Here is a 23,905-nt window from a genome sequence, read left to right as displayed (position 1 = left end):
CAACAATATTCTGGTTCGCTGCAGCATCATTGGACAGCGGCAGTCACGTGAGTCGCTATCATCATCATCGCGTTTTTTCGACGCCACCATATTGGGTCCAGCGATTTGCTGCCTGCTGCTGTTTTACTGTTTACTGGACGCGCACGCTGAAGTCCGTCGCTCAGCACGCACTTTTTCCTTCTTATGTCGAGATACGAACAACACGACCTTAATTCGCTGCCACAGCTGCGGCTACGGCAGCTGGCGCAGGCAACGGCTACAGCTCGGCTTGGCTCAGCTACAGGCGCTCCTCTATCTGCGCGTGGACCCAAAATGGCGGCGCCTGACGCGCTTCAGACGCGCAGTTTGGGAGTTTCGGTACTCTGAAAGCATAGTTTTATTTAGTGACTACTCCTCCCCTGCTCCTCGCTTCCTCCGCCTCTTCTCTTCCTCTTCCTCCTCCTCCCTATTCCTCCCCCTCTTTCTCCTTCCTCCTCCTCCTCCATCATCCTCTCTCCTCCCTCCCGCGTGGTGCATTATGAAAAACGTCCCGCGATGCAACGCGCGCATCACCGCGGTGCATTAAGGCACGTTTCCCGTAATGCACCGCGCGGTTACGCCGACGGCGACACGTTACACCGACGCGTTACGGCTATGCCGACGCCGACGCCTCACTAAAAAGCGTTACGCCGACGCGTTACGGTTACGCTGATGGCGACGCCGCTCAAGCCGGAAACGAACGCCTAAGAGCTGCCCTCTAAAAAATAGTGCGTAGACCTCATGGCATCTAGCATTCGAGGTCTACCCACTGTACATTCAATCGAAGCCAATCAGAGGTCCACATCGTTCTGATCACCGCAGCTCCTGCGGAAGAAGCAGGCGACTTGATCTCCGCTTAGAGTGAATGCCAACGTCGGTTTTATGATTTCATTGCAATTTTCTTACGAACATCGTCTCTAAACTCTTATCGCTATTGCGAGCTACTAACGACCATGGCTCAAGTTGTAGAATTGGGAACGCAACGTGTATACTAATGCCAACGTTACTAAAACACTCAGTTGGGAAACACCCATAGAGACAGCTTTGAAAAAGTGGCACCAATCTGTCTCCGCGCACCGAGCTAATAACGAACACAATGCCACCATTTCTCCCGCAGCGGCCACTCGAGGAACTGCACGTGACTGCTACTTTGGCTTTAAGGACAGATACAGCGGTAGAGGTTACAGGGGTGCCGCCCCCGTCTCCCCGGCGGACGCGCCGCGTTAAGCTTCCGAAGTTAAAATGCACCTAGGGCGGGACGCGCTACCTGAAAGGCCCGCTGAGGCATGGTTGTATAAAAACAATATTAATTGTGCCGCAAAACCCTGCAACCTAAAGATTTTAAAAACATCACGCGCCCATCATTTGGTACTAAACTCCAATAAATTTCATACAAAAAGAGTCTTTTCCGTTTGTTTTTACCCAAAAAACATGCTTTCTAAAAGCTCAAGGTGACCACAGTACAGACAAATGAGAAAGAGTGGCGCTGTTGTCGCATTTAGCTCGGTCGCGGTGGACGCCAGCGGCCCAGGTTTCGACGGCGAGTTTCCCAACTGAGTGTTTTAGTAACGTTGACTAATGCTGTGGCTTCCGCACGGGTGCATAGAGAGCAGTACCACCGCAAATGGAAGACATCTCAGGCCGGTTCACAAATGAACCTGAACCCTGAGGTAGCACTGCGCCGTCTATGTGAACAGCAAAAGGCAGGTCTCATGATGCGGAGGGCTGATACAGCTCTGTTTCAGCGCAAAGTTTCCGTAGAGTTTATGGCGCTGACTTGCTGGGCTGCCTATGTGGCAACCGGCCTATAGAAGGCCGACTTAACTGGGCTCGTTAAAAATACTTTCTTATGTTCTTGTTTTTTGTTTTGTATTTGTCTTTTTAAGAACCATGCCAGATTCGAAAAAGGAGGGGGGGGGGGGGGGGGGGGGGGGGGTAAGTCGAGAACAGGGTGAATAAAGTGCACTCGGAAAAAGAGCACGTCAGCTACGATGTCGCCGTCACTAATAATCAAGAATACGAAAAAAGAAAATATTCGCCCTGAGGTGCCGCTTTGAGGCAGTGTTGGTGGCTCCTAACTTGCTCACTAATGAGAGGAAAGGCCTCGCGACGTAGAACTAAAGAAAGGAAGAAAAAAAGTTCCTGAATTCGGTCCTTTGTACTTCGTGACCCAAGTTTCTCATCCGAGCAACTTAAGTGAAAGAACGCGTTCGCGCTGAGCTATTTGCAGCTCATGAATTCCCCAGTCGACTGTTGAAGTAAAACCGACAGATGGCTCACCGGCATATGTACCTCGTGTTCCTCTTAAGCGTTTTTTTTTTTTTTTTGTGTGTGTGGGTGTGTGTGCGTGTGTGTGTGTGTGTGTGTGTTTGTGCGTGTCTGTGTGTGTGTGTGTACGTGTGCTTTTTCATTTGTTTTAGGACTCGGGTTTTTCTTCGGACCAGCCATTTAGTTTTCCTCGCTAATTGCGAGCTTTAGACAGCTGTCTTTGGAAAGACTGGTACCGAGGGCCTTTGTGAGACTCGGAGATTAGGCGGGCATCGCCTGCCGTCCCTACATAATGCGGTACACGAACGCTTCAATCTCAGGGGTGCTCCTATTGTGCGGGGCCGCTGTACGGCGCCTAGGCTAATAGCCGCAGTGTTCTCGTATTCTTTACTCCCCCTCCCGTTTATACAAACTGCCGTTGCGTGTGCGGGATTTGTATCGTTGTGAATGTCACTGACAATTCAAGAAAGGCGAGGCGTGACGAGTTCCGAGCGTTTATTAGCGATCCGCAGCCAATGAGATTGCGCCGCAAGCGCCGCATAACAAATCACCGAGCAAGAAACGTAATGCGGAGAGCACGTCGTCTGCTTCTAGAGCAGGGATTGCGGTGAGATCCAAACGACGCAGAGCTCGAATTGGCTTTGATGGAAAGGATGGTGGGTAGACCTCGATGTTAGATGCCTTCGGGTCTGCCCACTATTTTCCTTCAATCAGCCCACAAGAGCTCGGCGTTCTGACATGATCGCAACCGCAAGAAGCAGACCAACTTGCGCTCCGCATACGTCACACACTGCGTTTTTAAGCTTTCAGCGACCATACGGCGAGCAAGTGTTCCAAAAGGCGTCCTTGGCTCATTGCAATGCAAGGAGGGACGAGCCAATCAAAGGGCAACAAGGCGCAGGTAACTCGCAATGAAGACAACTGTTGTTGGTTCAGGTTGGGGGGAACAAGCGCACCAGGTGCGCGAGGAGCTCGCGTACACTTGCACGCCGTGTTACCTTCGCATCTGCTCCGCATCGGCGCCCCCGACGCGCTTCAAATCAGAGCGCCATGTCAGGCAAATGTGCCCCAGCACCTGAAACAGGCCGAGACAAACCCGCATCCAACCTGCGTTTGTGACAAGATATTCGTGGTGTCGTGCGACCGTATTAATAAAAGGGCCAAGATAATTAAAAATATCTAACGGGAAGGACAGTTATGGCTGCGTCCATCCCCTGGTTCTTACCAAACGCATCGTGTAGCTTTCCTCTCGTTTCTCAGGCATTGAACGTCCAGAAAAAAAAAATAAAGCTGGATACTCCGAACGTGGAGTGTCTCGATTTGTTTGCGGGCAAAACTTCGGAAGCAGCTTACTAGAAACGCAATGATATGACCCTTATGTAACGAATTCAGGGCAGCCCGAAAGCAACCCCTGCAAAAGGTACCGCATGAAAAAGGTAGCACGCGAAGACCGCATTCCATCCGCACGCGTGCCTCAGCGTTGAAAAAGCTCTTGTTTGAGGCTTCCGCAATTTTGAGTACCCGACCCTCAAGATGATGATTTTCTCGATCAGCATCCGCAGCTTTATGCTTTTGCCGTCAACTGCTGCAAATTATTCGAGCAATCTGGAATAAACAACTGTATTTACATCCACGATTTTATTCAACGGAGCAGAGTTGGAGCAGCCCCAAATGACGAAAGTAGAGAGCTGTCAAAATTGTTGCAGCCCTTTTTATGCTACTACATAGACGTCCCATATTTTAACGCTGTGCACACAGGACGAACAAAGTCTCGCTATAGCCTTCGAGAGACTTCCCTTCCCCACCAAGCGTGCCTTTACCACCCACCCACACAACCAGACCCGTACCAGCTGCAGCAGCGAGGCTAGAGATCAAGCACGTCGAGCAGGTGAGCTGACAGCCTGTACCGGCGGACAAGAGCTCGACGCGGAGTGACGCATTGAACCTTTTGACAGGTTGTGCTGCGATAGCAGCTAGTGGGACACTTGGCAGAGTTCGAGCCGTCGACCGCGCTCCATATGGACGCGGGCCATTTTCGGCACTCCGCCAAAAGATTCCCCATGGACGTCCCGCCTCTGACTTCACGCCGCGCACCGCATCACCCGTTACTTGGCGCCAGCTGACACCATGACGCCATATTCTCCTGTCGTCACGTTGCACAGTGAAGCCACGCGATTGAATGACGTCAGGTGGCACCGTGAGTCACGTGATGTCATGACGTCACGTGCCATCCGGACGTCGCGTGACACCATGACGGAAAGTAGAAACGTAAACGTGAAACTGCTGATAACGAAAACAATAAAAACAAAGCGTTTTCGCTAATTATGTCGGAAAGGATTTTTGGCTATATAGTGAATAAAGCTAATTAGTTGTTAAACCGGCGAAGGGCACAAAATTATGTGCAACTCGACGCTTAAAACTTGAGTGCGCGATTTGGGAAGTGTTCCTCATTGACCACAAGGGGGTGTTAAGCTGTCGAATAACATTGCATAAGACGTTCAGGTAGTCACACCAACGACAGGGAACGATTCATACGTACCTTACATTACACATGCAGTTTAGTCGTTCCCAGGATTTCAGACATGGGCGTACGATTTTTGAAGTGCTCTTCAATTACCGTGAGTCCAATAAAATTGTCTAATACCCTAGTTACACTAGCGCTCTTAACTGTCAATAAGCCAGCGACAGTCGACTCAGTGGCGATTGGCCGGATCCACACGGCGGCGCCATTGAACCGCTAACGATCAACTGAGCTGGTCTACCTCAGTTATACTCGATTTTACCTTGTGGTGTACCGCAGGGAAGACTACAAGCGCGAGCTCCTTGCTCTGTGGCACATCTCGGTGACACAAACTCTAGGGGCAGCTGCCAAAGCTACGAGCTCGCACTTCTAGCCTTCGCTGCGGTACAAAATTAGGTTAAACGGAGTATCACTGATGGGGGTTCGGCCCCATGGCCTAGTGTAACCCTGACCTGCCCACGAAATGGCCCACAAGCACTGTCACCAATGAAGTGCCTCCCATTGCCATTGGGGGCGCCTCGTAAAGGCTTTTCTTAAAGCCCTTAGCTTTTCTGCGACCTGCAGAGCGCGGTTCACAGACTGTCTAGCGCGTGGTCCGCACCGCGTGCGGCTGGTGATATTCGTTCTTCAGGTTTCAAGGAAACAGCTACCGTAGCGTGGCGCCAGCAGGCTGCAGTAGCACGTAGCAGCGCATCGCTTTCCTGTGTGCTTTGATTGAAAGAGCGTGTTTCTCAGGCAGGAAGCGCAAGGGCGTTTGTTAGCTCCGACTTCTCTTGTGCCATCATCGAAATAAGTCTCGTTCTCGGATTGCACATGAGCAGCAAAACTGTGCTCGCCATGTTCCCCCAAATGGTGTGCAGTTCCCCCAAAGGGGGGAACTGCGCACCATTTGGTCGCTCTGTTCCGGCGGAAGCCGGAACGGAGCGACCAAAACGGCGGCGCCAGGAGCGCCGCATATTTCGCCGTGATTAATTTGCGAAACTAGAATGCGCTGGGATAACCTTGAAGGATTCGCGTAGCGCGGCACCGGTATTCTTTTGTTTCTGGGTGAGGCTGAAAGTACATGAATGTATAATTGTAAGAGATTGGTGTAAAGGGGGAGTTTCAAGGTGCTGAGTGCGTTTACTGAGACAGGAAAGGTGACATTGACGAGAAACATTTCCTGAAACATGAGGCGACACTGTGAATGTAAGATGCGCGTTCGGATTTAGGTCAAAACTTCCACGGAGCCGATTCCGCAGTTCTTACTGCCCACTTTATCGTAACCGCGGTCGCGAGTGCAGCCAAAAGAAAGTTTGAGTGCGCTCTGAATGTCGCCGTGAAGACAACTTCACGTGCGTTGTTTTTTCAGTTACAAAGAGTCGCAAATTTCAGCTCTAGCGTGCTCAAATGAAATACTCGAATACATCCTTGCCTAAAAATTCTTATCGGAGGGTATTTGTTAAGCTCATTTCTTCCACTAGGAAAATATTTGAGGCTAGTGGTTGGTCACAGGAGCTGTCAATCATCGCGCCCAAGGTCATTGAAACAATTTCGGCCAATGGTGTGCCCTTATTTTCGCCCTATTCTTACCAATTAATGACCAGACTCTCTACATGCACGGCTTTGAGGCCGCCTAGAGTAATTGTATACCCTCCGCCTTGCGGAGCAGAGTACCGGAATGGTACTTCGAGGGCGGCCATGTTGGATGAAAGGCCGCACTGCGGGAAGCGACCGTCGCTTCTGCAGGAGCCCCGGATGCGCGAGCTACGCGATCGTCCTCCGTGTCGTCTTCTTCCCAGACGTCGAAAATCTCTTTTAAAACATGGCTCGTGTAATAAAACAACGCGGTTATACTGTACCCAGTGAATACACATAATGTTGAATGGTCAAGGAACCTTCGAGTTGGCTCTATTTTAGTGTAAGATGTATATTTCGCAAATGCAAAGCGAGAAACAAGATCCGCCCGAAACTCGGCGCCTGCAAGGTTTTCCCACACGAATGTTGGATTCAACTCGGTGCACGTGACCGCTTCTCCGCCAATACGCAGTGGGCGGCAAAAAAAAAAAAAAAAGGAACGCGAAACTACGCGAAACTTTGGCTCTGCCAGAGTTTCGCGTAGCATCCTAGTAGCTAAATGAGCTGCTAGGATAAAGCACTAGTAGCGTCCTGAACAAACTCTACACTGAACTCCCTGTGACGCTACTCAGACGTCAGAATAAGTTCTGCGGCAGTTGCTACTTAAAAATTATACTTTATTTTGTGCAACTTTTTTTTTATAACGTTACACTCTTTTGTCACAAAAAAAAGCTCTGCGTTCGAAGCAACAGTCTAAAAAAGTCTGTGCGTCTACTTTCACGCACACCACTCAGAAAGCCAATCACCGCAACTTACGGAGGCAGCTCAGCGAATGACGTTGCCAAAGCATATGTTTAGACCAAAAAACGCAATCTGAGTTGTGACATTAAGCAATGCAAGCGTGACGTTTTGCATCGCTTAATGTCACAACTCAGGCTGCGTTTTCTGGTCTAAACATAGGTTTCGGCAATGTCATTCGCTGTTAGTCGCAGTGATTGGCTCTCCGAGTGTTGTGCGTGAAAGTAGACCTACAGACATTTTTTAGAGTGAAGGAACGTTTTCGGTATTAGGCTTCTTTTTATTTTACAAGAACGAACAGTTTTTTTCGACACGAATAGAATAATTTTGGTTGAGTTGCGTTCACTTTAAAATTTAAGGAGCAACGGAATGGTTCAAGTTCGGCCATCGAATCTATTCGCAGCGTCGAACTGCTTGAGGAACACGATTCAACGGCAGCGTATTCCGACGCCCGCAGCCTCCCGAGCTATACGTCGTAATAAGGCGTTGTCGTTCCTTCTCAGCGGGGCTCCATCATCATTAACGACGTCGCAATAACGCGTTCGGGGCTCGCGATGATGCCGGGATCTCTTCGCAGGGCTCTGTCCGAGCAACATCCGCGCCGCCGTGGCCTTATTATTTTTCCGCACACAGTTGTTAGCTCCGCCCTTTCTTTCGCTGCTCTCCTTCCGAGTGAGAAAGATTAATTGAGGAGGATGTCCATTGGCGCCTAATCCATTACCTTAGCGAGCACGGTCGAGCAGAAGTTTGACAGACCGCTCTGCAGGCGATCGCTTCTTCTCGCCAATGTCCGCGCTTCCAATCGGACGGGCGCGTTGCCTGACTTCGCAGATGAGCTGCTGCTTTAAGGATGAACATCGTTTCCAAATTCACGTAATATAGTAACTGAGAAAATAAGAAACGCAGGGAATGGGTTATTGCGGCCACGCGTCCTTCTTCGTGGTTAACCGGTGTTCTTAATGCTGCACTTTGATTGGCTGTAGAGCGATAAGATGCTCCGGATTCGCCACACCCCGCGATTTGAAAGTTGTCACTTACTCGAAACATGTAGGCCGGAATATTTTCGGCACGCTAATGCCTTTTATTTATTTATATCTTGCTCGATGGGTGCTGCAAGAATATTAAAGTTTCTAAAACCTTCAGCTTCACAAACCTAATGACAAGTTAATAACTAGGTGACGCGCCAGCAATTATTCTTTTTTCTTTGGCTTTTAATGTGAGAATGGTCCCAGGATAACGTATGTCTGTCCCTTTACACGCGGTAAATAAAACTCTCGCTTGAGTCAGCCAATTTACTAATGAGCGAAATAGTCTCGCTGCTTTTAAATAATTAAATGCCAAGCCAGTACTCATCTTGTGCTGCGTCCTATCGTTTCATTATGTAATCCAGTATATTCTTACGTTTTTTGTTGGTTTTAACTATGAAATATTTGCGCGGGAAGGGTGTACACAAATGTCAGAAGACTGCTTAAAAATACACCTGAGAAAAGCACAAACAGTAATTATATTGCTCATATATTAGCGCCAAAACGAGCCAAAATGCTCGCTGTGCTGCAGTTTGCTACATCTGCTACGTGCTCTCGAAATTGCACTCTATAAAAATTTGTACGTATACTTTCACGCACAGCACTTGGAGAGCCAATCACGGCAACTCACGGAGGCAGCTCAGCGAATGACGATGCCGAAACATATGTTTAGACCAAAAAACGCGGTCTGAGTTGTGACATTAAGCGATGCAAAACGTCACGCTTGCATTCCTTAATGTCAACTCAGACTGCATTTTTGCCGGAACGAAATGAAATACAAGCAGGCGGCAAACGCACGAGGGGGATCCTCGTGCGCTTGCCGCCTGCTTCTATTTCGTGCTCGCTCGACCTCTTTCTCTTATGTGCCTTTTCTTTGTCGCACGACAAACGTGCTTATCAAAGCGTCAGTTGCAAAAGGGCGAAATTTCACGATACGCCTCTCGGCGGATCAAGATTCAGGAATATTATATTTTGTTCCTTCTGGTGTAAGATGTATTAGTGTAAGATGCGTGTTTCAGACTGTAAGATTTATAAAATTTTGATTTGTATTTGCAGTTGTAATTGTGATATCTTTGATTTTTGAAGTGGTCAAACTGCGCTTGTGTATTAAAATCCTCACATATTATACGAAGCATGCTTAATTATTTTTAAATCGAAGCCAAACAACACTATAAGTATGTAAGCGTTAACAGATAAATATAAACTTGGCAGAAACAAAAGGCTACGACCTAACTTCGCATCTTAATATAGAAATTCAACTATATTTGTATCTTTGAATACACGGATGTACATATCTAAATCTTACATTTCCTTTGATTTTCATTGGATGTTTTAGATCATTCCGAGGGCTCTTCATACAAAAGAATCAAGAAACATAAAATTGGCGTTTTGAGAAAATTGATGTTGAAATTTTTACTTTTAGAGTTTCTTCTTGTATTCAAAGGCATTTTTCGCCAAGACAACTTCATTTGACCATTATGTTATTGTACGTGTTGAATAGGTATATGTATGAGCTTTCATTTTTGTGTATAATATATGGCATAAAATTTTGATGACAAAAGTTATGATCATCCAAGCCAAGTTATCGTCGAAGGGGCCAGGTTCCAAAATCTTTACAAAATACATAAAAAAGTCAAAGCCGTTTACAACTCTTTCTAACGCCGAATTAGAGCGCAGCTCTTGAGGAGGAGGAGGGGAAGGTACGGAGGGGAGGCTATGCCCCTTCTCGTCCTCCTCCTCCTCCTCCCCTCATTCTTTAATCTCATCCGGGGGGGAGGTCACCTGACCTCGGGGGGGAGGGGGTCACGTGACCTCGGGGGGGGGGATGTTACGTGACCCTGGGAAGGAGGGGTCACGTGACCGGGGGAGAAGGGTCACGTGAGCTTGGAGGGGGGGGGTGGGGGGTCACGTGCCCTCGCGGTTACGCCACCGGCGACGGCGACGTCGACGCCGCTCAAACCGGAAACGGGCTCCTATGAGCTGTGCCCTATAAAGAAAAACGTATATTTCTGAACAATTGGCGCTTTTTTTAAAGTTTCAAAAAACACGAAAAACGTTTTTTGTTGTGCGGAAAGTATATCCACCTGGCAAAGTTCCCAAATATGCGGCCTGTGACGATCGCCCAAATCCAAGAATCCGCCTTTAGTCCTTTCAAAGTCAAAAGCTCGACAACAAAAATTATGATGAAACTACGGTTTCTAGCTTGATCCTATAGTGAGGAATTCGGCCAGCATATATATATATAATTTCGTAAACTTTTGTCACATGACCCCTTTGTCCTGCACGATTAGAAATGAAATGTAGGCGAGTAGGCGAATGGGCAAGAAAGCTCCGTTGGGCGCGCTTCTCCCATGACACTGGTGCACGCGGGGAAGCGACATTCGCAGAGCAGACATTCAGCCGGGATTGAGATTGGCGTTGTGCGCGCGCCAACTCTGCGATTCGTAGCGTGCTTATGTTGCAACGTGCGATGTGCAGAAGAAGCTCCGCCTTCAGTCGTGCATTGAACGCGTGGTGTGCAGAAATGTTATCTAAGCGTTATCAAAGCTCACGCTGGAGGACGAGCTTCCTCTGCAGATCTCATGCTGCAACATGCTGTTTATAAAGAAACGTACATTGTTCACACCATTTGGGGGAACTGCACATCCGCATGACATGATTTTCGGGACGCAAAGCGCGTGCGCGTTCGCCGTTCCGTCAGCGGCGCCATTGCTGCCGCATGATGTCAAAACGAGCCGCTTTCGTCGATTGCTCGCAAGGCATGCCGCACATTACGTTACGCAACATGTTCCTTTGAGAACACATTCCGACTCTAAGGGATTGCTGTAATCAACCACCGAAAAATAACGAGAAGAATGCAGCAGCAATCTTTTCACTGTGTCGAATGTCTTATATACCATCGAAGCTAGTTTCTTTGCTTCGAACGTTCGAGAATTCCCCCTGTGTGTCAATCGAATAGCGCTACTTGTCTGACTGCGCTATATCCCCGCTTCAAGGGCTCTTCGAGTGCCTCAGAAAGAACTCCTTTAACGGTGAATCAGCTAGTGAACTCAGCTCTACAAGTGCTCCTTTGTGTGAGTCTCTGCTCCGCTCGTTTAAAAGAGTTCGTGTTAAAGGCCTCTTAAGCACCGTGACACCAAAGCATTAGACTGCTAAAGTATGGAAGCGGCGGTATTACAAAGTGCAAGAAAGACAGGAACAAAGGAGACAAATGACACGGACCGGCGCCCGTCCGCGTCGCTTCTGTCTTTTTTCGCGCGTGTCGTTCTCTTTTTTTCTTTTTTTTGTAACGTCAGTTAAATTATGAACCAACAAGTTCAAACCGAAGTTTTAATATGGAAAGAGTTCTTCGTCGCACAGGGTAATACAGGAAACGTAAAGGGTCACGCAACGAGTTTGCGAAGTTCATTGCCAAGTGCGGATTTTGAATCTTGAGGATTTAGTTTGCGAGTCCGGTGTGTTCCTTCAACCTCTAAAATGGTTTTCCAATAAAATGACACGCGAACATATTTTCTACGTGACTTTGGCAGCGACCCTAGTCTCAGTCACCAAGTAGTCGTCAGAAAACGTAGTAAAAAAAAAAGATTCTTAAAGTTGGAGTTTTATTGCAGGTGTACATGGAACAAAAGACGCGGCGGCGTACGTTGCGGACGCGGGGATTGGATTATGGGCGGGCACGCCGCAATCATGTGCAAAGCATGTGGGCTTCCAACATCCTTGGAGCGTCTCTGCAGACAGGTTTGGCCTGACCAACGGGAGTGTCATACAAGAAACACGTCAGGCAATGTCTCCAAACTGTCTTCTTGTGGAATGAATTAGCATTATGTACGACGCGTACTGTGCGCTTTGCTTACGGTCATGACGGCTCCTTATCTTTGGTTCGCGAGGCTTCTTTCTCTTTTAAGTTTTTAGCGAGTGCAATAGCGTCTTCCGATAAGGACATATGGTATTGGCAGTGCTACGACGGCATTTTGTTCCCGGCTATTCTTTTATTTTATATTTTTTGTACCGGGTGCTTTTGAAAAAAAAAAAACTGTGTTTTTCATCTTGCGCAGATAAACTAACGGATCCCGGAATGCTGAAACTCCGTGAGAATGTAATGCTAGCGGTTGGGATAAAATGCTAAAGTTTGAGAGAACGTGACGTTGTATCGAAACATAAAAACGTCAGGTTTTTGTTTATGATCCGACATTTACCTAAGCCCGATATCGTCAAACCGCGGACTGAGATTGTTGACGCGTGTGACATTTATATCAATAAAAACGCCTGGCAGCGAGAATAATATTGTTTTCTCTCTTGCTGCGAGGTTTTGTTTACTGAAATAAATCTTACAGCACCCATAATGTAATTTCTTCTTTTTGGCCGATATTTGGCTTAGGTGGACGTCGGCTCGTAGAATGCTTTGCTCTTTTTCTCGCATATTTTGATCCAGACGTCGTGTTCTCAAACTTTGGCCTTCAATCCCAATCGCTAGCGTCGTATTTTCAAAAACTTGAACCTTCCTGCTACGCGTAGTTTATATTCCCAAATAAAGAAACAGGTTTCTCTTTTGTTTTCTTCTTTCACGGACAGTCGTTTTTGTAGACTTTCGCGCCTCAGCGTTTCTCCGACTGAAAATTTAGAACAGTAGCCTCTCTCTCCCCCCCCCCCCCCCCCGGCCCTCCTCCCCCCGCATGCCGGTCACAAACCACAGCCCTTTGGCGAGAATGGACTACCCTTCGACGTTACCGACTCCGGAATATTCGACGCATTTTCCCGCGCGTGAACGCTAAGAAAAGACGAACCTCGTGAAAAATGTTCCGGGCCGAACGCGCCATCCCGCAGCTGCGCGGTCGCCGAATCCGCCCACAACCATTTTTCGTTGGCCAGTCGAGAAACAGCTTCCCGTCTAAAGGAATGGGCCTCTTGGAGGTTTTTCGTGAAATGGCCTTTGGGCTTTTCTTGGTTTCCGCATAGCCGCTCGCGTGTTTATGTTCGGCTGGGTTGCCTCGCGACTTTTGTTTTACGCTCCAAAAAAAGAAAATGATGCGGTATGGTAGGTTGCATCGTGATATATACGGAACTGCAGTCGTGATCGGTTCCTACAAAGATCAATCAGCGGTGGATTACGTTGATATTGGTAACGCAGAGTTTGCGTTTTTAAAGACATCCAGAAGCTATCGGATGAGGTCCCATGTACCGTGTACTCTCTCCTAAGCTGACAGTGGGTGGCAAGTGTAATGATTGACGACTTGCACGAGATCCGACAGAGTACACTAAAACATGTATCGCGTAACTTTTGAGAAAACTCGGGGAGACTCTAGAATATGTATACGTAGCGAGTGGTCTTTCGTGAAGCATCTTGGAGAGGACACGTTTATTTCTGCGAGGCAGAAACGAGTGAAAATAGCGTCAGATGTTTCGACCCAAAGTCGGAATCCGTGGTATCGGTGGCCGAGTGTGGAAACGCACCACAGCCCGGAGCGTGTGGAGCGGAAGCTCTCGTTGCAGAACCCAAAACTTTCCGTTCAATGCCCACCCCTGCCCGTTCTGATCTGGATGAGCATGGTACCGGCGTGCAGTCGTGTATTACTACTGCGCGGAGCACGTTAAAGACCCCAGGCTAGCGGCTGTACCGCACTACCTAAATTCCCCATCTAGAGCTGAGATACCAGACGCCCATTGAGGCTGACTAGCTTCCGGCTGTCTAAACATACACGCAATGCAATGGAGCGATTAAAGTCGGAATCCAATTGCCTTCCATTTTATTTTATAGGCCCAAGATGGCACGCGCGAATATTGGTAGTAGGTCAGTAGAATTTGAACCGTCTCATGTAAATGTAGTTACCGTGCAACAGATGGCATCACGTGCCCACTCTGAAAAAATAACGTTTGACACAGACGTGCGTATGAAGCAAATTGTGTTTAGTTGAAACTCAGCGTGCGGAAAATATTACACCCACTGACATTCATCGGCGTTTCCCCAACATTACGGAGGTTGAACACTACATGTAAGCCCAACAAGATGAGCGCCGCGTTTTAGAACTGGCCAGAGCGACGTGAAAGACAAGCCACGTTCAAGACGATCATGCGCAGAGGTCACACGACAGAACGAAGAGCGTTTGGACCGTTCTATCCGCACGAATCGGCGGCTGACGTTCAGAGGACGCAGTCTGATCCAAGAAGAAGGAAACCTTTCTCTTTCAACACGGTGATGCCGAACGTACACGACCCCCTTGCCTGTACTTTGTAACTGAACTTCCGAATGAGCAGGGTAGCGGTGTGCGTTCGTTTCATCACTGCCGCATGATGCACGTTAAAAACCATATGTTAGCAGTCGTACTCCACCGGCTAGAGTTTTGTTATCATTTAACAAAAGCAGATTGAAGTCGCGCTGTCTCAACACTCGCGTCTAATTTGCTGCGCTTTTCTCGCGAGTATTTAGTCTCACTTCTAAGGAAGCTTTAGAAACATTGTTTCGGTTATACCTTTCGAGTGAAACTTAACATATGTTCTGGCATCTACTTCTTTAATCATACTTTTTCTTCTTTTTTGTCTTATTTTTAAAATAAATATTTAAGGCAAAAAAAATGCTTATCACATCTAGTGTCACATCGCAGACGGGGAAGCGGGTTTAGAGCGCGCGACACGAGAGCGCACCCCGATTGAGCGAACACCGCAAAATGTGTGATGTACCCGCGACTCCACAGACAGAACAAACTTGTACGACTCATCGGATAAGAAATATTCACTGGCAGCCATTAGCGGCGAGATGTTTCGGTGGCGCCCTCCTATGGTTCCCCCTTGTGACGTCATTACCTTGCGAACAACAAGTTCGATGGTGTTTGTAAATAGCATGGTGGAAGCCTGAAATCATTGCGCTCTCAAAGCAACACTGCCAACACCGTCGAAATTAAAGTTCTTTCATTCCTCTTATTTCCGTCGATGGTATACCTTTTCCGACGTCATAGTCGGCTTTTGGGCCAATCGTGGAAGGCCGACCACAGCGACGCTTTCGGTCGCGCACGTCGCCAATAGCTGTTTTCGCGACTGCCGAGCACGTGCTGATGGCGAGCTTCCACGGTTCTTTTGCAACCTGCAATCCACACCATCAAGATTGCCGGTCTTAGCAGCCTATTAATGTGGGCTCGTTCAGAACATGCGCTCGAGACATCACCCACAAATACGGCGTCCAGTGAATACTCCTTATTGAAGCATTGGGGACTTTTGATTGATTGAATATGCCTTCAATAAGGAGTAAAAATAAAATGGGCACGACTCTTTCTAACCAATTGTTTACAGACATCGGGGACAAAAAGGGGCAGGGGAGCGGGCTGGGACATATAAGTACCGGAAAGTTTGCAGTTGAGTGGAGCAGCGAATTATATTTATTCCCAGTGCTTCGGTGCGCCTCTCAGATGTAGTATAATTACTTTACTTTTTGCTATATTTGGTCCATTCTTGACAAGCATTTTGGGCTCCGAACTATTTGGTGGCTATTTAGACGTTTCTCGCATAAGTTTAAATGGTTTCCGGACGTCCACGTTCGTAACGAAGAAGGCTCACCACTAAAAAAGTATCAGCAAAAAACTCATTGAAGGAAAGCTCCGCGCAATTTTATCGGATGCAGGTCTTGAGTCGCGCGTGCTGACGTCGCGGCGCTCTAGTGTCGCACGCTTTAACGTCGCGGCGCTCCAGTGTCGCATGCGCTTATAGTGTCGCGTGCTCTAACGTCGCTGCGCTCTAATGTCGGCGCTCTTGTGTCGTGCGCTCTAGTGTTGTACAGCCATCGCAGACTTTATATTTATGTTTAAAGGGGTCATGAAACGATTTTTCTACTTGACACGCGTGTCCCAACCAGAATGTTTAAAAAAACAATTTTTTTTAGATATATTAATGATATATTTAATATTAAAGGGGTCAAGAAACGATTTCCTACTTCTTCCTTCTTAGCTTTAATCCTCAACTCAAATGCGAATTTTGAATCACGTGGTCGTGACATTCCTTCGACACCGGTGCGATGACTCCTAGCTTCCACCGTGCTTTGTATGCACACCATAGAACTTGTCATTCCCCAGTGACAATAAGTTCCGTCAGGGCACTCATTGGCCACGAAAGCGAATTCAAATATTCGTCGACGGATTGATTGTTGACGAGCGCATACGTCCGAGTGACGCAGTGCTCGTGTCCAGTGCGTGAGCTGGGCTCAGCTGGCGTTAGTTTGGCGCCGGTGACGCGCTTTTGGAACCACGGATGTATCATAGTGAAAAGGCGGAGAGCTTTCGAAGGCAAGAAGGTACAAAATAGTTCGCTATATTTTCAAATTTTCGTACCGAGAAGCTGGCTTTTGACTTTCTAGCCTCTTTCTTTTGGCCAAAAAAAACTATATGCGATTAGTAAAGTCCTAATTTAAAATCATTCATCCCAACCCAAAATTCGTTTTATGGCCCCAGTATCTTTCTGCTTCGTCACTCGCTGATACTTCTGCGAAACTTGCGATGGCTGGCTCCCTGATGGCTCAACGTAAAGGTAGACGCATGGGCATACCTTCGACTAATATGACTGATATGCGAGTTTCGCAATCGACCGATTTTTTAAGACCTGCATCCTAATTCGCTTTTTGTAAAGCAACTTTATTAGAAGTGGAAAATTTGTCCCAATATGTATGTTCGTAATTACAACGCGCACTCCGACCGACGAAACTAAAGCATACGTGCTTGAATCGGACTAGCGTCCAACTGTCCCACACGACGCACGATCGTTACCTTTCGGCTGGGATGATCTAACTGGCGTGATTGGCGATCATTGCAACTTTGACATGCAACCCAGGAAGCTCGGGCGAAATCGTTTCGTTCTGTCACGCACGGTTATCAAATTTCTAGAGGGCGGCTTATAAAGTTTCTAATAAACATCCACGATGATTTCACGCACCCAGGATGCTGAAGAGTAGCTACTCGGTTTCAGACAAAGCTCCAGATGTCTGCCGACAAACCCTTTGAGCACCAAGATGTCTGAAGAGCCTGCTCCCCTTTGCGCAGTGATTCCGAGGCTGACGGCCGTGGTAGACGGGGCCGTGGAGCTCCAGTGCAACCTGTCGGTGCCGGCGTCCAACCACGACAAGGACAACGTGACGCTGGTGCTCTGGTCCAAGTCGGACGTGCACGGGCCCCTGTACAGCGTGGACGCGCGCAACACGCCGCTGGAGCGGGCCAAGCACTTTCCGAGCCCCGAGCTGGCCGGCAGGTACGAGTTCAACACCTCCACGCACCCGGCCGTGCTCCGGGTCGACCCCGTCAGGCTCGAGGACGCCGGCGAGTTCAAGTGCCGCGTCGACTTCCGCTGGGCGCGGACGCACACCTTCGTCATGGCGCTCCAGGTCATCGGTGAGCTCCTGCGTTGCTTCTCCGTCGGCATTTCTTAAAGGCTGACCTTTTGTTTCACGAGGAATTTCTTCAAATACTTTGCTAGGGACCGCGAAAATCTGATGGTCTTGGTACGGACGACTTTTGCGTAGTTCAAAACGGCTGGAGGCGCGCAGCAAGCCTCATTGTTTTCTGCTTTGAATTGGCAACTGCCGCCATCTGTCGCTGTGGACACCCGTCGAGACAGCGGAGAGAGTCGTCTCTGTTGTCTCGGCGAATCCGGTATTTCGGTGCGTCGGCGGGTCTTCCTCGCCGCAGCGCCAGTGGACTGCGTAGCGTGTACAGCCCTAGTTTATTTGTCCTCGTAATATTCTTTTTAACACGTGGCCCATCCTCCCAATAAAGTTGACGAGATGGTATGCACCATCTCCATTGGCTCCAGCGTACGGCGCGTTGATTAAAGTACTAGACCTTTCTTGTGTATGTAGGTGATTATAGGGGGAATCGGTGGTGGGATTAGCCCCGTGCGCGACCGAAAGCGTCGCTGTGGTCGGCCTTCCACGATTGGCCCAAAAGCTGACTATGACGTCGGAAAGGGTATACCATTGACGGAAATAAGAGGAATGAAAGAACTTTAATTTCGACGGTGTTGGCAGCGTTGCTTTGAGAGCGCAATGATTTCAGGCTTCCACCATGCTATTTACAAACACCATCGAACTTGTTGTTCGCAAGGTAATGACGTCACAAGGGGGAACCATAGGAGGGCGCCACCAAAACATCTCGCCGCTAATAGGGCACACCAGCTCGGAGCACGTGGAGCGACAGCTCGCGCTGCAGAACTCAGGGATCCTGGGCTCAATCCCCACCCCTGGCCGTTTCGATCTACCGGCGTGCGGTCGTGTATCACTACTGCGTGGTGCACGATTGTACCGCACTGGTTAAACTGCTCATCTATAGCTGAGACACCGGACGCCCACTAAGGCAGACTACCTTCCGGTTGTATAAACATACAGACAGCACTTTCTATGTATGTGATTGGACAGTTTAAGGACTTAGGCGAATATGCGTGTCTATTTGTTTGATGGCTGGCTACGCAAACAATGCAATAAACTAACCAGCTCAAACCAAGCGCGTTATACTGCGCGAGTTCGAGGGCTGATAAACCAGTTTATTTGAACAAACAGAGATCTTCAAAAGCTGCACAATACCTGAGTTCTATTCGGAGTAATGCATTACACAAGTAATGCATCTGGCTGTCGACTGTGATCACGCTTCAGCAACATCAACTTCGACTGAGCCAGCCTGTTTTTCAACACGCAGTCCTGCGGAAACGTAGCAAATGACGTCCTCAGTTAACTCGTGTCTGCAACCCACGTGACCATGCGTGTGTACAGGGATTTGAAGATAGGCTGTTCAAAGCCCCTGCGAGGTGTTCCTTTCATGCGCACGTTGTAATACTATTGTGTAAAGCTACTCGTTTACTTGGACATTTGTGGTGAGGCAGTAACTTATAATGAGGTAAGATTACAATAACTTAGTACCATATATTTTGTTGTTTTTCAGTTCCACCAAAAGAAGTGATCATCTTCGATGAACTAGGGAAGCCGCTTCAGGATGTCGTGGGACCCTACGACGAAGGATCACCGTTGAGCCTTACCTGCGAAGCTATTGGAGGTCAGTGTTATGCATCTCTCGAATACTTAGCGTTGCATGCAGGCTGTGACTTCTGTCACGGCTGAATTCAAATAAAACTATAAAGTGAATATGAATAAGAACATGAAGCTATCTAGTTTTAGTTTCAACGACCATCTTTAACCATTTTCCTAAGGCTTGACGCATGCGCAGATTAGCAGATATCTGCTAATCCGCGCAACTTTTTCTGCCCTTTTGTGGATGGCCACATCTTGTCAACCACACAATGGCTGTGACACAGTATTTTCTGCTGACTCCGCATCCCAGTGGCGCTAAGAAAGAAAGGAAAGAAAGATTGATGTTTATGCGGAGAGCAACTCGTCTGCTTTTTGCACAGGGTTTCCGGTGACGTCATAACGATGCCGAGCAATGATTGGCTTTGATTGGAAAGATAATGGATAGACCTCAATGCTAGATGTGTTCGAGTCTACCCACTCTTTTTTTTTCGATCAGCCCATAAGAGCTCGACGTTCTGACATCATCGCAACCCCTGTGCAAAGGGCAGACGAACTTACGCTGCGCATAAACACTGATGGCTTAAGAAACGAGGGGATGGATCATTAAGGTCACAATTTCTGCTTCCTGTTTCGTTTGTCGGCGTTCTTGTCGGCTCATGCCGACATCTTTTGGGCTTCGGAGTGATAAGATGCCTTGCCACGCCCTCCATTTCTTAAGTTGTCTGTAACTAGAAAATAGGTCGGCAGCATTATTATGGCACCACCTTAACCTTGCAGTTCAAAAGATAAGGAAGGAGAGTTGACAAGAGAACCAAGATTGAAACATTGTTCTTGAACTGCCGTTATTGCTTAATTCTGTTAATGTTACGGCTCTACCGGCAGTTCTAAAATATTTTTGTTCGATGGTCGTGGACTGTCGTAATCAGTCCTTAAATGGCGATTCCCTTTTCCCTCCCCGTTTTCTTAAATCAGAAGTAATACATTAGAATGTACAAACGCGACACAAATAATTTCTAAACATTGGACTTGGGCAGATTTTGAGGTTTAGTTATACGGGCCGGAAACCTGGATAGGTGAAAGTAATTACGCATCACTTTTCGAGAGCTTGACTCACGATGTTTGTTTTTCGCTGCTTATTGGTGTGCAGATTGATCTTTTTTTTTTATAGCACCAACGTCTTAAATTTTAACCTTTTTATTTTCTAAATATTTTGTTTATTTCACTTTAGATACTTGCTTACTTAAACGGGCACGCACACGGTGCAACAAGTAGCTTTATACTGTACACCGTTATAATGGCAGAACAAGCCACGAACGCAGTCTACAAAAATGTCAAATTGGATTTGATAGCAACACTTTTTACAGCCAACCGTCACAAGCCATAGATCAAGGAGACATGTTTGCGAAACCACCAGCATTAGTGAAACGAGTTTCGTTGACTGTTTGCATATAGACAATGCTTGTTTTGTGTTCGGCCCCATTTGTGACGTTGTTTAAGGTTTAACGGTGCGATTGGTCTTTCAGGAACACCGATGACATTTACCAGATTTCTGTAATTTCAAATCTTACTATCGCAAAAACGGCCGATAATGTTGAAATTGTTCCCGAAAAAACATTTTAAACGAAAGGTTTATTCTTTTCTTTTTTTCATAAAGTTTTTTTTTTTTATAATATCTTAATCAAGATAAACAAAATGTTTGCATTGATCTCTTCGTCGTTTGATTCTACAATAATCATTCTGCGAAGCGCGAGTCAACACGGGGATTTCCTCGCGACTACAGGTGTAGCTCCGTGCGGCTAAATCACTTTTCGATGCTACGCTCCAAAGTGCGCGCTATAATTTTTCCTTCAACCGTGTTCCCATATAGGCGATGGGGCGAAAGCGGTTGTCACGCATTTTGCATCGATGACCGCTTGTTCCCCTTCCATTGAACCGCAGTGGACTGTAGCAGCCATCTGAGCCAATGGAGCGCGGTGAACATATCCGGCGACTGCACACTTTCCGGTCGCTGCGGTCCTCCTGCAGGTCCCGTGAAACGCTCACACGGCGTACCTCGTAGCATTATCTGTAGTTCGCCGTAACGTTAAACGGAGCGTAGTCTACTTGCTGGTTCGTTTTATTCGCTTCTTACAATTTGAAACCTGTCTCGAACACCCAACTAAGTCAGCAGCTGCGAAAGAATACACTGTATTCCTAATGCATCCATCGAGGATGCAATGTTCTCCATCGTCAATGTGTAAACTCTGAATTCCCTGCGGTGCCATTTCTGCACTCCGCTTGTCTTTCCTACGGAACTCAGCGGACTCTATGCCATCGGGGCCAATCCGGTGCCGTCCGTGTGTCACGTGAGCGTCGAGAGAGACGCACAATGGGCGCCTAGTCACGTGGTACTTGCGATCCATCGTAAGGAATATAAGACTACAGTCACGCCGCTAATAGACGATACAATGGACGGCCGCCAAGCACTGCCTGAGGCTTGCTTCTTTCTCCTATGGCGAGATCGGTCGTAAAAGAAACTGTCTGCTGGCATCTTGGAAGCATATGAAGGGCTTGGAACATGCTTCAGCCGTATTCGCATATGTCTTCTGCCGTCGTGTGCGCAGAGAACCCTCTGTCTCTTTTAGGTTGTCCTACCAGCCTGAGTGCGATTTAAAAGTTGTACAAAATGCGGAGTACAAACTTTCCTGAAACTCGGGCCCCCTTCTGCTTGGTGTCAGGTGGCTCCCCGTTCGAAGGGATGAATCGGGCGGCGTCGTCTTACACTTTTCAGTTCGCCCGCGTCAGTTGACCTTTTGTTCGCTGCACTCCCGTTCAAACATTGCCGCTAGGTGAGCTAACCGTCTTTGTTTCGTCTTGGCACTCAAACAAACGTGTTCTCGTTAAACGGAGGCTCGTGGATGTTTTCCTTTCACGTTGCCGTTTACTCAGCGGCCCATGAATTCATCGTGTATTTTCCTAAGCCCGTTATAATATTTTTTTTTTCGTGTACACACAACCGTGTTTTCAAACTCTGGGCTTTCGTAATCACCTCGGTGATGCGTTAAAATGTAATATAGTAGTTTCCTATCAACAGAGATTGTTTTGGGTCAGAAATATAACAACGACGACATCGATGATATCTGAGACGTTTGATTTGACAAAAACCGATTAGAGTGCTGGAAAGTCACGGCAATTCGTGATTTAACAGTGTCACATTTTTTTTTTATATCTACGCCTGAACGGTGTAACATATTGATTTTCAACTTTCAAAGTGAAATTATTAGTAGGGAATTCATACAAAGAGGAAACTTTTTTAATTGAATTATAGACCTCTATTGTTCGTAGTATTGAAACTTTAGTAATAAACGTCGACCACATCATTACTTATTAGCAAAAAATGACAACTCGAGACCCGAAGCAAATGGTTTCTTCTCTACATTTCAATGAGAGCTGAATAATTCGAATCACCCTGTATTCTCTCGGCCCCACTCCCTTAATAAAGAGTTTTAGTAGATCCCTTTATATTTCCGATGACGCTACTCTATACTCCGTGGTATCTTTGCGCATGCGTCATATCTTGTGGGTATCGTGATCGGAGGTATCGGAATGATCTGCTAAAACTCCCTTACGTAGCGATTTTTTGTCTAAGCGGGAACTGATTCGCCAGTCCTTGCTTTCCCAAGCTTTCCCAGAAACTAAAGAAATCTTAAGCGAGGAGTTTCCTACAGTTCATTACCGCCCTCCCCCCCCCCCCCCCCCCCCCAACACCCGAAGGAGGCGATGAGAGTTGGCTAATAAAACAACAATACCCAAGAGGAAACTATACAAAGACTCTCGCGAAAAGTACAGCCTTCGTGAATTCCGAATGCAGCCAGTATGGTACTTCGTTAATTTATTTATTTTGCAATTGTGTCGCGCAGATGTTTCTTAACACCGAAGTTTATAATAAGTGACAATTGATGAACTCTTTTTCACGTCCCATGGGTAAAACTTTAATGTTCCCGATTCCCTAATTTCTCGACTTTTCGCGAATTCGAAAATTTCCGGTCTTTAAGGGTACGCCATTATTTCTTTAGCCTAGAACCTAGATAATACACAATTCGGAAAATTTAAGGATCGCAAATAATACTCCTCGTGCCCATTACGCTAAAAATTTGGATCGATGGGGTGAAGGGGTTTACAGTGGTCACTGAAAAGACCCACTGAGATTAAGAACAAAATTAATATTCAAATTGAATACGCATAACATCGCCTGATTTTTTGTTCACCAGGCTGCAAAGCTCTGTGACAAAGGTACACTGTAAACAACTTTATTTTCGCGGGCTCGATATTTACCAAAGTTGGCAAAATGTAAGAGCAATAGTAGTTATTCTCTTCATATACTCGTATACCTGCTGCGCCGTCAGGCACTATGCATTGGGGCACATAAGCGCCACCAAGAAAAGTGGGTGCATATAGCGAACAGGTGCATGGATCGATCTCCCAGGCACCCCAGTTCCGACGGTCACGTGGTGGCGTGACACGGTGCCCTTGGACGGGGCGTACAGCAACGTCTCCGAGGGCGTCGCTCGCAACAGGCTCTTCATCCCCAAGCTGGAGCGTTCGGACGCCCGTGCCACGATCGGATGCCAGGCAGCCAACACCAACCTCACACTGCCGGTCTACACGTCCGTCACCATCGACATGAACCGTGAGTCTGAGAGTCGACTTGTACCTTCGTCTGCTGAGCGCCGTGGAACGAGCCTGCGC

At 47.5% G+C, this 23,905-nt stretch overlaps 1 protein-coding gene across 1 annotated transcript in view; it reads left to right on the top strand.

Moving 5' to 3' along the window:
- LOC8036413 (nephrin) overlaps positions 1-23,905 on the top strand; it is a 241,238-nt gene that overhangs the window by 48,298 nt on the left and 169,035 nt on the right. The window contains exons 3-5 of the mRNA XM_042289072.1: positions 17,205-17,549; positions 19,092-19,202; positions 23,643-23,846. Coding sequence (XP_042145006.1) covers positions 17,205-17,549; positions 19,092-19,202; positions 23,643-23,846 — 660 coding nt within the window. The remainder of the gene's footprint in view (positions 1-17,204; positions 17,550-19,091; positions 19,203-23,642; positions 23,847-23,905) is intronic.

The sequence above is a fragment of the Ixodes scapularis genome, unplaced genomic scaffold, assembly GCF_016920785.2.
Source record: "Ixodes scapularis isolate PalLabHiFi unplaced genomic scaffold, ASM1692078v2 PGA_scaffold0__279_contigs__length_252992795, whole genome shotgun sequence".
NCBI classification, from domain to species: Eukaryota; Metazoa; Arthropoda; class Arachnida; order Ixodida; family Ixodidae; genus Ixodes; species Ixodes scapularis.
Note: the sequence above shows the minus strand (reverse complement) of the source record. Positions and strands in the feature narration are given on the sequence as shown.